At 39.3% G+C, this 19,366-nt stretch overlaps 1 protein-coding gene across 1 annotated transcript in view; it reads left to right on the top strand.

Moving 5' to 3' along the window:
• Positions 1-19,366, top strand: part of PKD2L1 (polycystin 2 like 1, transient receptor potential cation channel) — an 80,797-nt gene that overhangs the window by 4,863 nt on the left and 56,568 nt on the right. The window contains exons 2-3 of the mRNA XM_029609683.1: positions 6,228-6,341; positions 11,680-11,807. Coding sequence (XP_029465543.1) covers positions 6,228-6,341; positions 11,680-11,807 — 242 coding nt within the window. The remainder of the gene's footprint in view (positions 1-6,227; positions 6,342-11,679; positions 11,808-19,366) is intronic.

Below are 19,366 nucleotides of genomic sequence, written 5' to 3'. Positions count from 1 at the left end.
AGAGCAGGGACTGGCTTTCTTGCCTGTTTGTCCAGCACTGCATATGTCGTGTAGCACTATAGAAATGTGAAGTAGTAGTAGTAGGTGCCTAGTTCTCAAAACCAGTGCCAAACCCCAGAGGGCTTTCAGTTTAAGGATGTTCTTGATACAATGGAGGGTGAGGTGACTTGCCCAAGGTCACAGAAACAGGACTCAAACTCTAGCTTCCTTGGGCCTTCAGCCTGCTGCTCTAACCACTCAGCTACCCCTCCAGCCCTCTTTACTTTCACTTGTGCCAACATGTTGACAAGTACATTCTCGGTAAATGGTAGTATGTTCACGCCATAGTCCCTTATGTCCTTGTCTTTTGCCTTTGGTCCATCGCTTTCTCCTTCTAGTGCGAGTACCAAACAACATTTTTCTTTTAAGATATCTGCTTTCTTCTGATCCTCTTCTTCACTAAATCTGTCCTCCCCTTTAAGCCTTACTATTCCCCTTTTATCTTCTGCTTTTCATTTACATATATATATATATATGTATATATATATGTATATATGTATATGTATATATATATATGTATATATATATACATATATATATATATATGTATATATGTATATATGTATATATATATATATATGTATATATGTATATATGTATATATATATATATGTGTGTGTATATATATATATGTATATATATATGTATATATGTATATATATATATATATACATATATATGTATATATATATATATATATACATATATATGTATATATATATATATATCTATATATATATGTATACATATATATATATATATATACATATATATGTATATATATATCTTTTACGGATTGGGCAATATACTCATCCTTCTAAGCCTTTGTTTCCAGGGCTGGATTTGGGCATAAGTAACCTAAGCAGGTGCCTAGGGTGCTCAGTTCTGAAGGCACCCAAAAGCTGGGATTGCCCTGCTGCGCTTTCATTTCCATGGGTGAAATCCCCCCCCCCCCCCCCCCACCTCCAATATTCTGCCTTCGGACACCATGATCTTAAATCCAGCCCTGTTTGCGTCCCTTCGTGCCTCCCTTTATTTGCCCTGGTCATTTTGCCAGTCCTCTTCCTTTTGGGTCTGCTTATATTTCCCGACTGCTACTTGTTTTGCTCTTACTTTTTCTACTACTTCTATGATGAACCATAATGGTCTCTTCACTCTCTTTTCCTTGCTAAAATGACTGACAGATTTGTTGCCATTTCAATGTTCTTTTTATTATTGTCCAAGCTCCTCTCTGTCTCTTAGATCACCTAATTCTGACAAGAATTTCTTAACATGATTAATTACTCATTTTCTGAAATCTAGGACCCTCATTTAGTTTAATTTGGTTTTGAATTCTGAACTAGTTTTACATTGAACCACTCACTACAGTGATTACTGGACCACAAGATGTGCCCTACTATAACCTCAGTGTTACTGTCTCCATTTATCTGTATCATGTCCAGTGTTATCTTGTTACAAGTGGGTTCCTCAACTAGTTGCTTAAGGCAAACTTCTTGTAAGGATTCCTGTATCCTCCTGCTTCTAGTTGATCTAGGAACTGGCACTCTCCAAGCTCCATCTGCTAGATTTAGGTCCTCCATTAAGAGTGCCAGGCCTTTGCATGGTATCTTTAGATGGTGTCTATCATGTCTAGATCTTTCTCTTCCCCTTATGATGGCATACAATAGATTATCAAGGCAAACAGGAGTGAGGTACATTCAGTTTGAAAACAGAGTTGCACTCCATACGTTGAAATAAAGCAGGTAAAGAGCATATTTTCAATCAAACTTAAGTAATCTTGGTCAATAGGGATGTGAATCGTTTTAGGACGATTACAATTATCGTCCGATAATTTTAATATCGTCTTAAACCGTTATGGAACACAATACAATACAGATTCTAACGATTTATCGTTATAAATCGTTAGAATCGTGAGCCGGCACACTAAAACCCCCTAAACCCACCCCCGACCCTTTAAATTAAATCCCCCACCCTCCCGAACCCCCCCCCAAATAACTTAAATAACCTGCGGTCCAGCGGCGGTCCGGAACGGCAGCGGTCCGGAACGGGCTCCTGCTCCTGAATCTTGTCGTCTTCAGCCGGCGCCATTTTCCAAAATGGCGCCGAAAAATGGCGGCGGCCATAGACGAAAAAGATTGGACGGCAGGAGGTCCTTCCGGACCCCCGCTGGACTTTTGGCAAGTCTCGTGGGGGTCAGGAGGCCCCCCACAAGCTGGCCAAAAGTTCCTGGAGGTCCAGCGGGGGTCAGGGAGCGATTTCCCGCCGCGAATCGTTTTCGTACGGAAAATGGCGCCGGCAGGAGATCGACTGCAGGAGGTCGTTCAGCAAGGCGCCGGAACCCTCGCTGAACGACCTCCTGCAGTCGATCTCCTGCCGGCGCCATTTTCCGTACGAAAACGATTTGCGGCGGGAAATCGCTCCCTGACCCCCGCTGGACCTCCAGGAACTTTTGGCCAGCTTGTGGGGGGCCTCCTGACCCCCACGAGACTTGCCAAAAGTCCAGCGGGGGTCCGGAAGGACCTCCTGCCGTCCAATCTTTTTCGTCTATGGCCGCCGCCATTTTTCGGCGCCATTTTGGAAAATGGCGCCGGCTGAAGACGACAAGATTCAGGAGCAGGAGCCCATTCCGGACCGCTGCCATTCCGGACCGCCGCTGGACCCGCAGGTTATTTAAGTTATTTGGGGGGGGGTTCGGGAGGGTGGGGGATTTAATTTAAAGGGTCGGGGGTGGGTTTTAGGGGGTTTTAATGTGCCGGTTTTTCGATTTTTCGATTTTTCGATTTTTAACGATTTTTCACGATATTTTACCCCCCCAAACGGCAACAATACGATTCCCTCCCCCTCCCAGCCGAAATCGATCGTTAAGACGATCGAGGACACGATTCACATCCCCTATTGGTCAATGGTCCAAATGAATTGCCAGTGGTCTTCTGTATGTCTAATCTTCCCGATACAGCCTAGACGCGAAACACGATTATGTCGGGGGACTGAATTCTGCTGTTAAAAATACTTTGAATTTGGACCTCTGTCCAGAATCATTTGATTAAAATTACACTCCTTACCTGCTTTATTTCAACTCTGTTGTTAAACTAAATGCACCTCACTCCTATTTGCCTTGATAGCTGTACATGAGTTTAACTTTTCCACTTCATTTTGGATATCTAATAGATTATACCTTTATAGATAACAGACCCCTTAGGTCTCTTCAAGGTAACCCGCAACTACTCATTTTCTCCTTGCTCATTCGGTACTTCAGTGGCTTTTATTTTGCCCCTAACATATAAAGCTATTCCTCTCCCTTATGTACATATATTTTTCTTTCTGAAAAGACTATATCTTAATATATTCACCTCCCATTCCTGATTATGACTGAGCCATGATTCAGGTACTGAACCATATCAATGTCCTCTTCCATCATGGTGGCTTCTAGATCAATGAGTTTGTTGACTAGGCTATGAGCATCTACATTCATGACTTTCCAATCTTCTCTTAACTGTTCCTGTCTAGAAATGACACCAATCTTCACACTGTTAAATTAAGCAGCCCTCTTACTTTCCTCAATTCACAATTTTACAATTTCCATCCAATACTTTAAATGTTTCCCTATTTACTAGTGCTTCATTATGTCCACCTGTTAATGCAGGATTCTGTGTACACCAGTAGATCACATGTCATTTTGTCTACTCCATCAGGGGTGTCCATTCTGTTGCATATCTTAATGGCATCTGCAAAAAGACAAACTTTTCCTGCTAACTCATCTGCAATATCACTCACAAAAATATTTAACAGAACATGCCCCAGGACCAGTTCCTAGGCTACTCCATTGATAACCCTTCTTTCCTTAAAGTGAACATCTGATGTCTATTACCCAGTCAGTTATCTTGGAGCTCAACCCTAGTCTGCTCAAGTTATTTACGTGTGACAGTATCAAAAACTATGTTGAAATACAAGTATACCACATGTAGCATACAACACTGATCTAATTCTTCATCAGCCCATCAAGATTTGTTTGTCATGACTTCCCCTGGCAAAACAATGCCACCTAGAGGTCAGCAACCCACTGGATTCAAGATATTTTACTTTAGTAGTGTCTCTATCAATTTCCTAACATAAAGATCTGACTAACCAACCTGTAGTTACCAACTTCCTCCACATTATCACTTTTATGAAGATTCACAATGCCAGCTTTCCTCCATGTCTCTGGAGCCACAGCTGTCTCCAAACAATGATCGAGCAGAAATGCCAATGGAGAGCTGTCTGAGTTCCTTTAATATCTAAGGATGTATCCCAGTGTAGCATTGGTTTCTTTTGATGGAATGTTTCATAGGGATGTGAATCGTTTTTTGACGATTTAAAATATCGTCCGATATATTTTAAATCGTCAAAAATCGTTAGGGCCACGATACAATACCAATTCCCCCGATTTATCGTCAAAAAATCATAAATCGGGGGAAGGGGGAGGGCAGGAAAACCGGCACACTAAAACCCCCTAAAACCCACCCCCGACCCTTTAAATTAAATCCCCCACCCTCCCGAACCCCCCCCCCAAATGCCTTAAATTACCTGGGGGTCCAGCGGCGGTCCGGAACGGCAGCGGTCCGGAACGGCCTCCTGCAATTGAATCGTGTTGTCTTCAGCCGGCGCCATTTTTCAAAATGGCGGCGCAAAATGGTGGCGGCCATAGACCAACACGATTCGACTGCAGGAGGTCGTTCCGGACCCCCGCTGGACTTTTGGCAAGTCTTGTGGGGGTCAGGAGGCCCCCCCAAGCTGCCCAAAAGTCCCTGGGGGTCCAGCGGGGGTCCGGAAAACGATCTCCTGCCGCGAATCGTTTTCCGTACGGAAAATGGCGCCGGCAGGAGATCGACTGCAGGAGGTCTTATATTTCAACTTCTCCTGGGTGACTCTGATTAAACTTTGTGCAGCTTGATATAAGATATTTTATAATAGATGTTTTTCTATTATCTTTTATGTTGATAACATTCATTAGGGGCCTGAGTCATCAAGATTTTTCACATAGACATAGAATGGGGATGAAACCTTAAAAAGTCAAACTTCAATGTTCAAAGAACAGAATATAACCTTTAGCTGTTTTGTCATCTTTCCCACTTATGGTTATCACTTTATTTCCAAACAAAAATCACTTATATATTTACTTTGTCTCTGTGTACAAATTATCTCCTGAACTATTCAATCTACAACTACCAAATTTTCAGGACAGATATACCAGTATAAATGCTAGAAACTGAAAAAAGATTTTCCCATAAAACTTATGAATCTAGTCTAAAATTTAAAAAAAATGTCCCTATTAAACTTATGGATCTAGTGGGAAAAAAAACTATAGGAAAAAACAGCTCATTCAGGGAGCATAACTTTTAAACAACTGCACACAGCGACATTTAAATGCATATATGGCCAGACACATCTTTATCATAGTATTTTATAACCTATGTGTATGATATATATGCGCTTTATAAAATATGCATATCTCTACTCGCAACATAAGTGTATGTGTAGGCTTATGAGCGAATACGCTCAATGTATTGAAACACATATAGCGATGCACTGAAGTTGCATACTTTTCTTACTTATTTTAAAAATATACATGTTGATATTATACACATTAAAGTAAAGTAGGACTTGCTCAATTTTAAAGCATATGTGCTTCAAGGAAATTACCAGTTTTACCAATTAGTCCATCAGTTTGCCCAGTCCTTCTCCAAGTCATTGAGAACTTCCTGGTTCTTCAGTCTGAACCTACCCCTTTTCGCCCCAACCTCCCACTCAGACAGAACTATACAATAAGCACATTTAATATCACTTACACTATATAATTCTAAAATGTACATGTGTCTTTTGTGCGTAAGTTTTGGTTCCCCTAGACTGTCCCTTTTTATACGTGTATATGTGCACGCGGAACTGAAAATATGCATATAGTTTGGACTTTTATAAAATACAGAGTATACAAGTAGAGACTACTTATCTATGTATATGCTAATTTTTATATATGTAACATTTTGAAAATTCACCTTAAATTGCTCTGCAATTCATTTCCTACTTATTACATCCATATGACATAAGGAGTAGGCTAATATTGGGCAGCCTGTAAGAAAGTAAGCGTACATATGTCCAACTGTAGTGTTGTCAGTCTTCACAAATTTTTGCATCACACTGTTGTGTTGTTTCAGGCCTTTGGGGTACAACCCTGACGGAAAACACTGCTGAGAATCGAGAGCTTTATGTGAAGACAACACTGAGAGAACTTCTAGTTTATATACTCTTCTTGGTGGATATCTGTCTTTGTAAGTAATCCTTTTAAAGTTGCAAACATTTGGGTTAATCAGTTTCATCATTCATAGTGGAGGGTTATGATGATCTCCACAGTAAAGAGGCTTGGGGGGTCATTTTCTAAAGTGATCGCGTGCGATCACTAAATGTGGGCGGCATCAAGGTCGGAAGAGGAGGAGTTGGGGCGGCACCAGGGCGGACGCTGCGAAGACATCGCTGACGGCAAAAGGTAAGCTTCCTTATCGCTGCCAGTTCCACGCCGAATAACTAGAATATCATTAGTTTATTAACAGACTGGTATCAGGAAGAAAATGAAAAAGCACTGATTCTTCGTTTGTGATCCCTTGTGTTGGCACATTTTGCCCAGTTTTACATTAATGCACAACATGCATAAGGGCAAAATGATTATTTAAGGGAGCATATGAACTGAAGATTGATATTCTGCAAATCGGTATCTTGTTTATGATTGTCCCTTACCAAAAAAAAAAAACCAAAAAAACATCATTTAACAAAATTTGTAAAACTCTGGATTGATGCAGTGAAGTTTCTTGGTTGTTTTTTTTTATTTTTTAATGTAATTTTCATTAAAATCGTTTTTTGTTTTTTTGCTATAATAAATTGTGTTCAACTTTTGTTTTCTTAAAAGTATAAAGCCACAAGAAACAAATATAACAGGGTGAAGAAAAAAAAGACCTGGCATTGATATGCAAATACACAGTCAGAGAAACAGAAGCAGGATATTCTAAGTAGTACTGTTGTGAGCAAAATATTACCTTAAATTCAGTTTTGGAGCACCAGTGATGACTCTGTGTTGTAAGGTTAGTTTTCTCTTTTCTGCTTCTGTGTGGAGGAACTTCCAGTGAAGATGGCTAGAGGTGCTCCATCACAGCTACAGTTTCTAGAGTACAAACATTTCATGTACCTAAATTAAGTATTCTTCTGTTTTGTGAACATGGAAGTCAAAACAATGGTAACCCAGATTTTAAGGAAAATAATACAAGGTTTCGGGGTCCATGAGCTTCACCTTGCCTATCAAATGAGTTTATCTGATGCTTAGGGTGTCAATTTGTTTTATGCACTAGTCCCCAGTCCTTCAGAACAGATAAGCTACAACTAACCAGGTTCTCAGAATTACCTGCTTTGATGTTATTTAGTTCATTATTTTGTAGCTGTATAAATTCACAAAAGTTAATGTTTATGGTTTAATGAGTGCTGCTTTAAATTGTATACTTGCTTTTCTTTCTTCATAATTACCCACTATTAATTCATCGAAAGATTTGTTTATTTATTTATTACTATTCTCACTTCTCACTTTCCATGTTATGAATGGTTTTCCTGTAATGACACGGCCAAGATTGGGCACATCTGTCTGTGCTAAATTAATATGTTGATCCATACTTCACACCTCTGTACAATCCAAATCTGCCGCTCTCAAAATTCTGCTTGCTTTACTGTTCTCGTGATGATTTTAAAGTATCCAGAAATGTCCCCAGCCACAGCTAAGAGAAGCAAACCAGAAAAGAAGTGTTACTGCAGGATCCTGAACCATCACACTGGGGCTCACACATGTCAATCACAGAAGAAGGCAATTAAGATTACCTTCCCCTATTTAAAAAAAATAGAATCCAGTTACGCTAGGTTCTATAAAACAGAAAAATAATCTTTCATACATAAGCAAAATATACCTAGCTGTAATTATACAGGAAAAATATACCCATATATTAGCACAAGTTTGAAATGAGAGCAGTAGCACCAATCGTCAAAGTTTCAGCCTTAGCTACTGATCACTCATTCATCTTTCCTAAGCATTTGTAATTCAATTACCATAAAACATACAAATACATCAAAAATAAAAATAAATTTCATTCATTCACCTCCATTATCTTATTCTAGTTACTTAAAATTTCTCTTTGTCTTTCTCTCTCTCTCAATCATTTTCCCTCCCATAGTCCATGTTTCAGGCCTTTGTAGGCACTTTTCTTAGCTTGGTATCATGTGCCTAATAACTGATGTTATTCATCAAAGAAAACATTTTGATATGAAACATACTATTCTGTCTAGTTTTTTAAAATCCATTTAAATTGTTGAATACCTGGAGATATTTGGCTCACTGAATTTTTTCAGATGCCACAAAAAGGTATTGAGGGCCAACTAGAGAAATACTTCACTGTCTCATAAAGACAAATTCACCAGCATAAATTTTGTGTCCCTTAGAGCTTTGAAAAATAAAAGCTAATACTATTTCAGGCTACCTAACTGGAATCTTTATAAAAAGGATCAAAAGTAAAATGTAGTACTTTGGAGACATCATAGACCCTTTTAAACTAGTAGCACTGTTTCACCTAAAAGAGAGCAAGAAAGAACCTTTTTATAAGATTTTCATATTAGTCAACTATTTTTATCACTATAGGAGGGTCATCTAGTAACTCAAAGTGAGGTTTTGGTGGTGGTCTAGAGTTTTGGGGCCAGTTTTACATCCACAGGCAGATGTACAAACAGCACAGTACACATCAGTGAAGAATTGACGAGATTTGGAACGAGGAAAGGTACACAAAGATGACATTTCTACAATGTACTCTCACCCTAGCTTGATGCACTCTCTACCTGTTGCTATCAAGCTAGGGTGAGAGTACATTGTAGAAATCTCATTTTGTGGACCTGTCCTCATTCCAAATCTCGTCAATTCTTCACTGATGTGAACTGTGATATAATATTCATACGTCTGCCTGTGCATGTAAAAGTGGCCCCAAAACTCTAGACCACCACCAAAACCTCACCCCTCCTATAGTGATATAGTTGACTAATATGTGAGTCTTATAAAGAGTTTTTCTCTTTCTCTCTCATGTGTGTATGCTATCTCATATAGCATTAAATGTCTTTCATTTTCATAAACCATGCCCAAACTCCTCCTCTTTGACAAAAATTTGCATTTACATCTTGCAATGCAATAAATATCACAGGTGTTAGGGCTCTAACACATTTTGATGAATGACCCTGTATGTGAGCTATTGTCTTTCTGGCCAGCCATGTGTCATTCTTCTTCTAATCATGTAGCATGGCAGAGTTGTGATCTAATGGCTAAAAGAGTGATATTCACTCTCAGCCCTCGAAGGCTGCCAACAGGTTGGGTTCTCAGGATATCCCTAATGAATATACATAAGATGGATTTGTATGCACACTGCCTAAATTATATGCAAATCTATCTTTTGCATATTTATTTGGGATATCCTGAAAACGTGACCTGTTAGTGGCCCTGGAGGGGCTGGAAGTGAAGACTGCTGGGTTAAAGCATTTTATTCTGTGGTAAGAGGAGTCCTGGCATGTGAGTTCAAGATGCTTTGTGTGCTCCTAGGTACCTGATTTATTTCCCCTGCAGCAGGTCAGTCTTTTGAAATTGGAAACTAATAATTCTAACATTATTTTGATTCCTTTGAAAGTTTACATTTAATGCTGTATGAATTTTTCTGAAGCGCTACCAGTGATAAACATAGTTCTCTCTAAGCTGAGCACGTGAGCGATTGCTCATACATTTCGGAGTGTCACTCACAGGTCACTCACATTAATTTGTATTTGTGCTATATGCAGAAATGCAATGCTAATATTGGCACTAAAAATTGTTGCTTTAATAAACTTATTGCTCCCATGAAAAAAAATTTGCACACACCTTGTCACTCCTTCAAAGCACATTACAATCCTGTTTTTGATGAAAAGCATTATGCTGTATAAATTCAAAGTATTAATATATTATTGGTATTTCCTCTGTACAAGTTCAAAGTCCTGTTACAAATCTAGAGTTTTATAAATAAATATGTATAAAGAAGTTTGCATCATATACAAAAGTTATGGATAAAGTCAGAGAAAACCTTTCCTCTTTTTTCCAGGGGAAAGACTTTATTTCTGAAAGGCTTTTTATTATTTGTTTATTTATTTATTTTTAGTTTTTATATACCGATCTTCTTGCATTAGATACAAATCAAACCGGTTTACAAGGAACAAAAAAACTGCCTGTAAGGCGATACATGGAACCAAGAACATACAGTATAATAAACTGGGCAACATATTTATAAATTTAACTGACCAGAGAAAAACAATTTACATTACATAGTCATAAATAACCTAAAAGAGATAGATCCATTGAGTTGGGAATCGATCTATTAGGGTAAAGAATAAGATAATAAGCAGAGGTCTAGGCATAGAGGAAATACAAGGAGTATAAGACTAAAGGGTATCTGAGGGTCTCTTAAAAGGGACCATGGGTTAGTGAAAAGAGTGAGATATGAGAGAGAATTTAAACCACCAAACCAAATTTGTGAAGAGAAATGAGCAGGGATGAGTTGCAAAATAGAAAGAATGTCTTTTTTACCTGTCTTTTTTTTACCTGTCTTGAGTGTTTTGCTTCTACACTGTAGATATGGATGTGGCTACATGCACGTGCTAAATAAAGACCTCTCAGGTTAGCGTAGGGTCTTTCATGTTTACTGAGAAAGATAAATACGAACAGCAAGGTTTTCAGTTTCAGCTCCCCAAACTTGTTTCCACACAAAAGGCATTGTGAGTGGCATGACGTAAGGACTAAAATCTGAAGAGCTCTTGCAAAACATGCGGCTGGTGTGATAACACAGATGTCACTTCACATTGTCTTCTCCTACCAGATTTAATGCTGCTGTCTCTCATACAGAAGGAAAAAATACTAACCTCCTATTTGTCCGCCTGACAAACGTTTGCTTTCTAAAGAGGCATTGTTATCTCATAGGAGCACCTGTTGCATACTTCCGTGCCCTGTTCTATCTCACCTGTCTCCAGGGGATTTCAAAGTGACAAATGTATAAATTACTTCAAACCCGATTATCACTAGAAACAGGTTGATGACATTTTCCATCTATGTCTTTTGTGTCATAAAAAGGAGTAATTTTAGCTGTACTAGTTGTTGAATCAAAGTGTTGGATCTGTTTGTCCCCACATAGTTCCATTAATTTGTTGTTTCTTTAAGATGTTTTTATTATGATTGTACTTTATGCTTGGATTTTACTGTGACCAAATTTCACTGTAATCAAATTTAAATAAATAAATGGCTTGAATTAGAATTGTAGCGTTGTAAAAGCAACAGTGTCCTGCATTTTGACATTTCGTTTTATCTAGAAATAATTCCAAAATGCTCCTCTTAACCAGCCACATTTTTTTTTATTTGTCTCATAGGAGATTTTCAGATGTGTTTTATAAGCCAATACAAACGCTTACAGATGCCCTTGGGTACGGGTCATAGGCACCCATGTAAAGGGAAAAGAATAGAATTCACGGGATTTGCTGTGCTTACAGACCAGTACATCATAAACTATTTTCTTTCTCTTCCAGTGACATATGGAATGACAAGTTCGAACACCTACTACTATACAAAAGTTATGTCAGGCTTGTTCCTGGAGACCACAGCAGATAATGGAGTCACTTTCCAATCAATCGGAAGCATGGCAGACTTTTGGACGGTGAGTGCGTTCCCCACCATGGAAAGCAAATTGATGCACATCATGAAAAATCTGTTCTGCCCCGTGTTTCTTTCACCATGAGAGATTTGATTTAACACATTTAATTGCTTCTGCGTGCTTTATATTTTCAGCTGTGGTTTGTTTATTGCAGTTTGATTTTTGAAAGTGCCCCACTCCTGCTATCTATAGCTAATAAAACATTGAGGTGTAAGTCCTTGATTTGCGATCAGTCACATAGTACTTGTTGAAAAACAAACTGTCAAATCAGTTTTAGCAGAAAAGATATGCTGACACACTTGTAATGCCTTGCCCTAAATGCTACCAAATAGAATCTCGCTCATGAAATCAGCTTTTAATACAAAAATATATATGTAATATATGACCTTCATATAATGCAGCACTAGACTGCATAAATTGCTCTTATGACGTATTCTAATTCGTGTTTCTTAGGGTATATTCATCAGCCATTAGAACTGTACATCAATCAAATATATCTTTTGATTTTTTTTCAAAATTGCAAATAAAATCTTATGTGTAAACCATAGGTCTTAAAACATCTTATAGCACATATATTATCTGTGGAACATTTTACTGCTGAGGAGCACTGAAATCATCCTGCTTCTAAAAAATGAACGCAAATGTCCATTTAGAAACCTCACACTGCAGTGTTTCAAAAATAACCTGGTCTAAAATCTAGTGATTTTAGACCAGGTTTAGACCAGACTCATAAATAAGCCCCCGATCTGAAAATGTTTCATCAGACTAGGTCGTTTTATTTAGAAAAGATCCTCATTACAGCACGAGGCTTCTTGCTCGTGTGGCTGCAAAGCACAGCAAGAGGCCCGAAATGCCTACATCTTTGCCTAGTCCTTATGGATAGGGGAGGCAGAACTGGATAACAATAAAAACACATGTAACATAGGAAAGGCAGCGATGTGCTGCCAAATCCATATCAAAGGGTTGTTGCCAGTTCAATGCGACTGTCTTGGTTGTCACAAAACAATTTAGCAAAGAGATCTCGAGAGCCCCTGGAAGCTTCCTCCAGCACATAGTTGAAAAGTCACCTTGTAGTTTATCTTATGACCGAGGTGCTGTATTCAACTTTGATGGTGCCAAATTCAAATTACTATGCACAGAGATATTTATAGACCAGTGAATAAAATAATGTGTGTTCCAGTTTCAAAAACAGGGCCAGACTACAGCTGCATAGCTCATCAAACTGGTGTAAACAGGGTTTACATTGCTTATTAAGCCAACCCCTGCTCCCAGCCATGAAATACACTATCCGTATCATTTTACTTTCTCAAACCCTTACTGTCCTTTCATAAACAGATGTTCTTCCCTGTCTTTCCACTTTCTTTCCTTCCCCTAGGCAACAGGCACATCTGGAACAGAGGCATAGACAGGCCCGGCACCACCGGGTGTGCCAATCATGCAATTGTACAGAGCGGCACACCCAATGGGGCAGCGTCGGGAGCAGGGAGAGGCCCATGCTGCCGCTGGCAGACCCAATCCCACCGGCGGCAGAAGAGGAGGCCCGTGGTGCTGCTGGTGGACTCGATCCCACCGGCGGCAGGTCTGTGCTGCCAAGAAAAGCAGCGCAGCCCCGCCGAAATTGACAGCATAGCCAGCGCTGCCGTAGTATTTATTTATTTATTTGTTATTTTTTATTTTTTATACCGATGTTCCTGTAAAGAATACATATTGCACCGGTTTACAAGGAACTGAACAGTCGCCTCCAGGGCGGAAATACATTAAAACAGTCGCCTCAAAGCAGAATACATTAACACAAGTATACAGGAAAACTATTAAAGAGAACTTTCATAAACTCAATTAAATGTAACTGGGAACCATAAATCAGGAACATATGTACAGAGGTAGGTATATCGTCTGTCGCTTCACCAGATTTTAGCTCTCAGGGAAAGCTTGAGTGAATAGCCAAGTCTTTAGCTTCTTTTAGTTAGTAAGTGAGAAACAGCGCAGCCCCACCAGAATCAGCAGCGTTGCCAGCAGGGCTGTGCTGCTTTCCACTTACTAACGCAGCGCTGACCACGCCATTGATTTCAGCGGGGCCGCGCTGCTGAGGAGGAAGAGGAGCGTGCCCTGCAGGAAGTAATCCAATGCCCCATGGTCGGAAGTCGTTCCCTTGGCCACAGGGGCTGAAGAATGAAACTCTGCTGCTGCTGCTGCTGCTGTTGCTGCCTGCTAAGTCAAGGGAAGTGAGTGAGGGAGCATGTATGCTCGTGTGTGGAAAAGTGAGAGAGAGCATGTGTGTGGGAGAGTGAGAAAGCATGTGTGTATCTATGTGGGGAAGTGAGAGAAAGCATGATTGTGTAGGGAGGGAGCATGTGTGTACACATCTACCCCAGTTACTCTCTGCTTGAGAATCCATGACAATTTCAGGGCATCTGGAAATCAAAAGTTCCCAGGTATGAGTGTGTGAATTTTTAAAATCCTTTTTAGTTTTATTTTTCAGGTGTTATTTGTCGTGTCTGCTGTTTTGAAATATTTTATTGGTGTTTGGGACATTTAAACAAAACTTGTATATGAGTTTTTAATTATTTGATCATTTATTCATCAGTTTTTAAATAGTATCATGAGTATGTTTTTAGCATTATGATTATGTATTTATTGTATATCTTGATTTTATTGTTTGATGTTTGAGGAACAGTGATGGTTCTGTTTTTAAATTGTTGCACTGCATAGAAATTCTGGCTTCTTGCGGTTTCCAGTTCAGTTTTTATCTGCACGTTCCTATTTCTGCTTTATGGTTGCTCTATTCTGTATTTGGTGAGGGTCTGCTTATGTTCTACATGTGTGACTGAGGTGAGGCATTTTTCTAATAGGAAGTGTATTAGTCTCCCCCTTCCCTTTTGGGGAAGGTGGAGACTTTTCCGAAGAGATAGGCTCCATCTTAACCAGAGTGGAACCAGGCTACTGGTGCTAACTTTTGAAAAGGAGATAGAGCAGTTTTTAAACTAGATCAAACGGGAAAGCTGACAGTCACTCTGCAGTGCATGGTTCGGAGGAATATATCTTTAAAGTTAGCAAGTAGCACATTTAAAACTAATTGGAGAACATTCTTTTTCACTCAACCCACAGTTAAGCTCTGGAATTTGTTGCCAGAGGATGTGGTTAGTGCAGTTAGTGTAACTGGGTTTAAAAAAGGTTTGGATAAGTTCTTGGAGGAGAAGTCCATTCACTGCTATTAATCAAGTTGATTTAGGGAATTGCCACTGCTATTACTGGCATCAGAAGCATGGGATCTTCTTAGTGTTTGGGTAATTGCCAGGTACTTGTAGCCTGGATTGGCCACTGTTGGAAACAGGATGCTGGGCTTGATGGACCCTTGGTTTGACCCAGTATAGCAATTTCTTATGTTCTTATGTATTTGGGCTTTCAGAGGGTCAAGCCCATACTCAAAACACATTACAATAGGCCTAATACCATATGGGCTCCCAGTGTCTTCTTTGCAGGGATTTCTGGTTGGCATCACAGCAGTGCATGTACATATAATGTAAGTGGTAGTTTTACCTCAGAATACTGTACCTTGATATTTCTCATTTATAATATAAATGCATAACTCTTTAACTGTGTGTGTGGTATGTAGCAGGGGCTTTTGTGCAAGGCTATAAGGTTCTCCTAGGGCACCTAATATCTTATACCAGCCATGAATTCAGGGAGGGGAGGGGGATGGTGTCAGTTTTTAAAGTTTGAATCACTGAAGGGAGCTGGGTGTTTTTATGGTGGGCCCAAGACAGAGAATGAATGAACAGGGGGTGGGGGGGGGGGGAGCACAGTAATTGTTTGCACAGGGCAGCAAAAAAGCTAGCACCAGCCCTGGGCATAGATGCATAACTCTACATACCTGAACTGCAGATCTCTGTGAAAAAGCTAGGCATGAAACCAAATGTGGCTGCTCCCACATTAAAATAATTTGGGGATTTTTAAAACTGTGCCCATGGCTATGCTGCTGAACATCCCTGTACAAAATTCACTAGTTAACCAGATAAGTCTTATCCAACAGGTCTAACTTAAGTTTGAATATTGCTAGATATCTGGCTAGGTTAGCCTGATAAGTAGCTCCTTCCCAGAATGCCCATATACTGCCCACCACTTATCCGGCTATCTATCTAGCCAGATGAAAACTTGTCCAGCTAAGTGGCGGCTGCTGAACAAGACCAACTATTCAGCTGCCACTACATAACCAGATAAGATCCCAACTTATCCGGCTAAGTAGTGCTGAATATCAGCCTCATAATACTGATACTTAGCATTATCCTGCTAAGTTAGCCAGATAAATCTAGGATTGCCTTAGAGATAACTTGATCCTTAACCAACTATATTCAGAATATAGCTGGTTAAGTATATTTAAAAATATCTTCATGCAGGCCCAATCCCCCAGGACCCCATCCCCCAAAATAATTTAAAATATTTGTGGGCAATCCCCATACCCCTATGCACGTTATGCCCCAAAATGTAAAATAAAACATGGGCCATAGTGATTTGAGGCCAGCCCTCTCCTTCCTCCACTATATTCAATTCAAAAGCACTGAATCCCACCCCACCCTTCCTAAACTCCCACAATCACTGCCCTACCCTCCCATCCATTCAGACCCACCCAAACCTTCAAACCTGAATCGGGAGCAGGTACAGATTTACTGTGCTCTTGGCTGCTTCTAGCTTTGCTCTGATACAACACTAGAAGTGGTCACTAATGACACTGCTGTCAGTAGAAGGAATGAGTGAGAATTTACCAGCATACTTAGGGAAAGAGGTAACACAATCTTTCACTCATTTCTTCTACTCATTGAAACCATTGTCCAAACTTAAGGATGGAGGCCAATGCTAGCTATTCACTTTCACACTTCAGCAATTTTGAGTGTTTGGATCTGTTGATGCTATTGGATAAGCTTGGGGGCCTATAATAATTGAAACTCTATATGTATAATCTATTTCTATAAGGCCCATAACCACCTTCAAATCTTGGAATGTACAATCCTGACATCACTGATTCTTGTAGGCATGAAGGAATTTTCTTGTTCTTCATCCATCTGTTTCACATCTTTATGAGATCAATCTACAATTGCAAAATTGTAGGAGAGTGTGAGGATTGCAAGTTGATTGAAAGCTTGCATATTATTCCATGCTATTAAAGCATTTTCAATATCAATCTCAGTTTACTATAGTATTCTTTGCTGATCTTTTCTTTCAGTAACTTATGCTGGATTGTTGCACCTTCTTTTTCTCCTAGATATTTATAAATGCCTTCCTGCTCAAGTTCTTTTAGGTTACAGTCTTCAGTCACTAAAATGTTTTTAGTTTTGCCTAATTTGCCTTTAATGAACATTGCTTTAGCACATTTGTCCAGACCAATTAGCATCCTGAAGTCATCTGAGAAGGTCTTCACTTCTCAGTTATTCTGCTAAATGATGATCACGAGAGCTATAAAGCTTCAAATCATCTATAACTAGTTAAGTGCAGTGTTATCTGTGGATCATTAGTGTCATAAGGTAAGGCTAAATCGACCGTCCAAACAGTTATTAACGCAGTGGATTTGGCACTAGACAAAACAAGAGAAGTGTCAAGGTATTTCTCTGAAATATTCCTTGCTGGATCTTGATATTGTCCATGGTCGTAATTCAGGTGTTTACTTTGCCACATTTTCATGGTAAACGTGATATTCTTGATCAATTCAGGGTTCACTCTGTATATTTCAAGGCAATTTATTATCTGAATGTGCAGAATGCTATCCAAAGCTTTTTTAAAGTCAGTCCCTGCTATGCTGAGGTTTCGACCTTTCTTACAGCTGGCCATTTTGGCTTTATTCAGTATCAACTGAACTCTGCTTCCACCTGCTCCTCTTTTATTGCTCTTCTGTTATTAACATCATTCTAATAATTTTATTTATTTATTTATTTATTTAAAACAATTTTTATTCCACCGATAGCAGATCCCGTGCTAGGCAGATTACACTGTATATATTGCAGTGAACAACTTTTAGGTTGTAGGTAGTTATATATCAGTCAGCAGTTTTGGGGGATGTGTTCTTCCTGTTATTAGTCATTGTGGTGTTTATTCTGGTTCTTTGATCAAGTGATTTTTTTCAGTTTATCAGATTTTGGTGAAGAGATGTTAAATATTTGAGCCAAAAGTTGGACACTTTTTTTAGGGCCAGGGCTCTTCCAATTTCGGCCTCTTCTTAACCTGGTTTCCAGTTCTTTGGCTGCTACAGTTTGGATGTTGAAACCCCAATGTCAAAGACGCGGCAAAGGAAATTTAAGCAAGTTGGACACTGCTATGAGCATTTACAATTAATCATCATTTTTGGCACGTCATGCTGATCACTTTCCTAAGAATCAGCTAATTCGTCTTGCACGTGTCATCCTGAAGCTCCCTGAAGAAGGAGTTTTCTTACTCCGAAACCCTGCAGAGTCGGAGGATTACCTTCAGGACTGCAGCACAAAGAGATAAGTGCACAGTTTATAAATCTTTACATGTGCACTATCCTATGATAACTACATTGAATGGCTGATGATTACGCTGGGTATTGTGCTTTAAGGCCATATCTCAAGGGCCAGTTGCACCATAAATACCAGGTCACTGTGCCAGAAAAGGCTTTACTGAAACAGCCATTGACACAGTAGACACTATATGATGGTCATTCACATCTTTAATGTATGATGTTACAAGAGTCATTTCAGCAGAATTTTCATTCTACAGTTTGGATGTTTGCATGTTCCTGTTGGGTAGCCATTCTGCTTCTCTTTTGTGTTCTGTAGAATCCTCATATACATTTCTCCAGAACTCTTCAGTCTGACGTTGGTTGGTGGTGTTTTAATCATATGAATGTTCTTTCTCAGTTCCCAGTAGAATAGCTTGGTGCTCGGCCTGAACGTTTTATTTTGATGTCTCTCTTTTCTGTTTTCTTTATAGCTTTGCAGCCTTTGTGCTTCTGCTGCTATTTTTAATTTGTTATTGGAGGGTATGAGTTTAAGGTCTTCTGCTGTTAATGCAACATGTTTCAGCTTAAGCTTTTGAAGTTTTCTGTCTATTTTTGGTATCCTCAGTCCTTTGAGGTACTCATCTACCTGTGACACTTCTGCACTCAATGATTTTATCTTTTCTTCTATACATTTTTTCCAAGGAGGAGTTATCTTTCTCCTTTTCTTCTGCCCTTGTATCTTTGTTTCATTTTATTTCATTTCTTGCTTATATATCGCAGAACCAGGTCCAAAGACCTGCACATCATCATAACCCAAAAATTAAAGCACAATAAAACAATAAATAAATTGCCCCAGGACACTCATTACCACTTATTGGTAGAAATTTCTCAGTAATGAGTTTTGCTGCACAATATTATATCTGATTTATTTCTGTGATAGATGGTCCCTTTATGCAGATTATGGCCTAGTTGATCTTACTGATCTTGATTTTTACTTTGGGTGTCAGATTTATCTTAGTTAGTCCTTCCCTCTCCTGGTCCCCAGCATATAAATCCATTTCCACGTAGATGAAGAGCTTAATCACTCTCCTGCCTTTCCTCTTCAGTCTTCATC

The sequence above is a fragment of the Rhinatrema bivittatum genome, chromosome 7 (genome assembly GCF_901001135.1).
Source record: "Rhinatrema bivittatum chromosome 7, aRhiBiv1.1, whole genome shotgun sequence".
Taxonomy (NCBI): domain Eukaryota; kingdom Metazoa; phylum Chordata; class Amphibia; order Gymnophiona; family Rhinatrematidae; genus Rhinatrema; species Rhinatrema bivittatum.
Note: the sequence above shows the minus strand (reverse complement) of the source record. Positions and strands in the feature narration are given on the sequence as shown.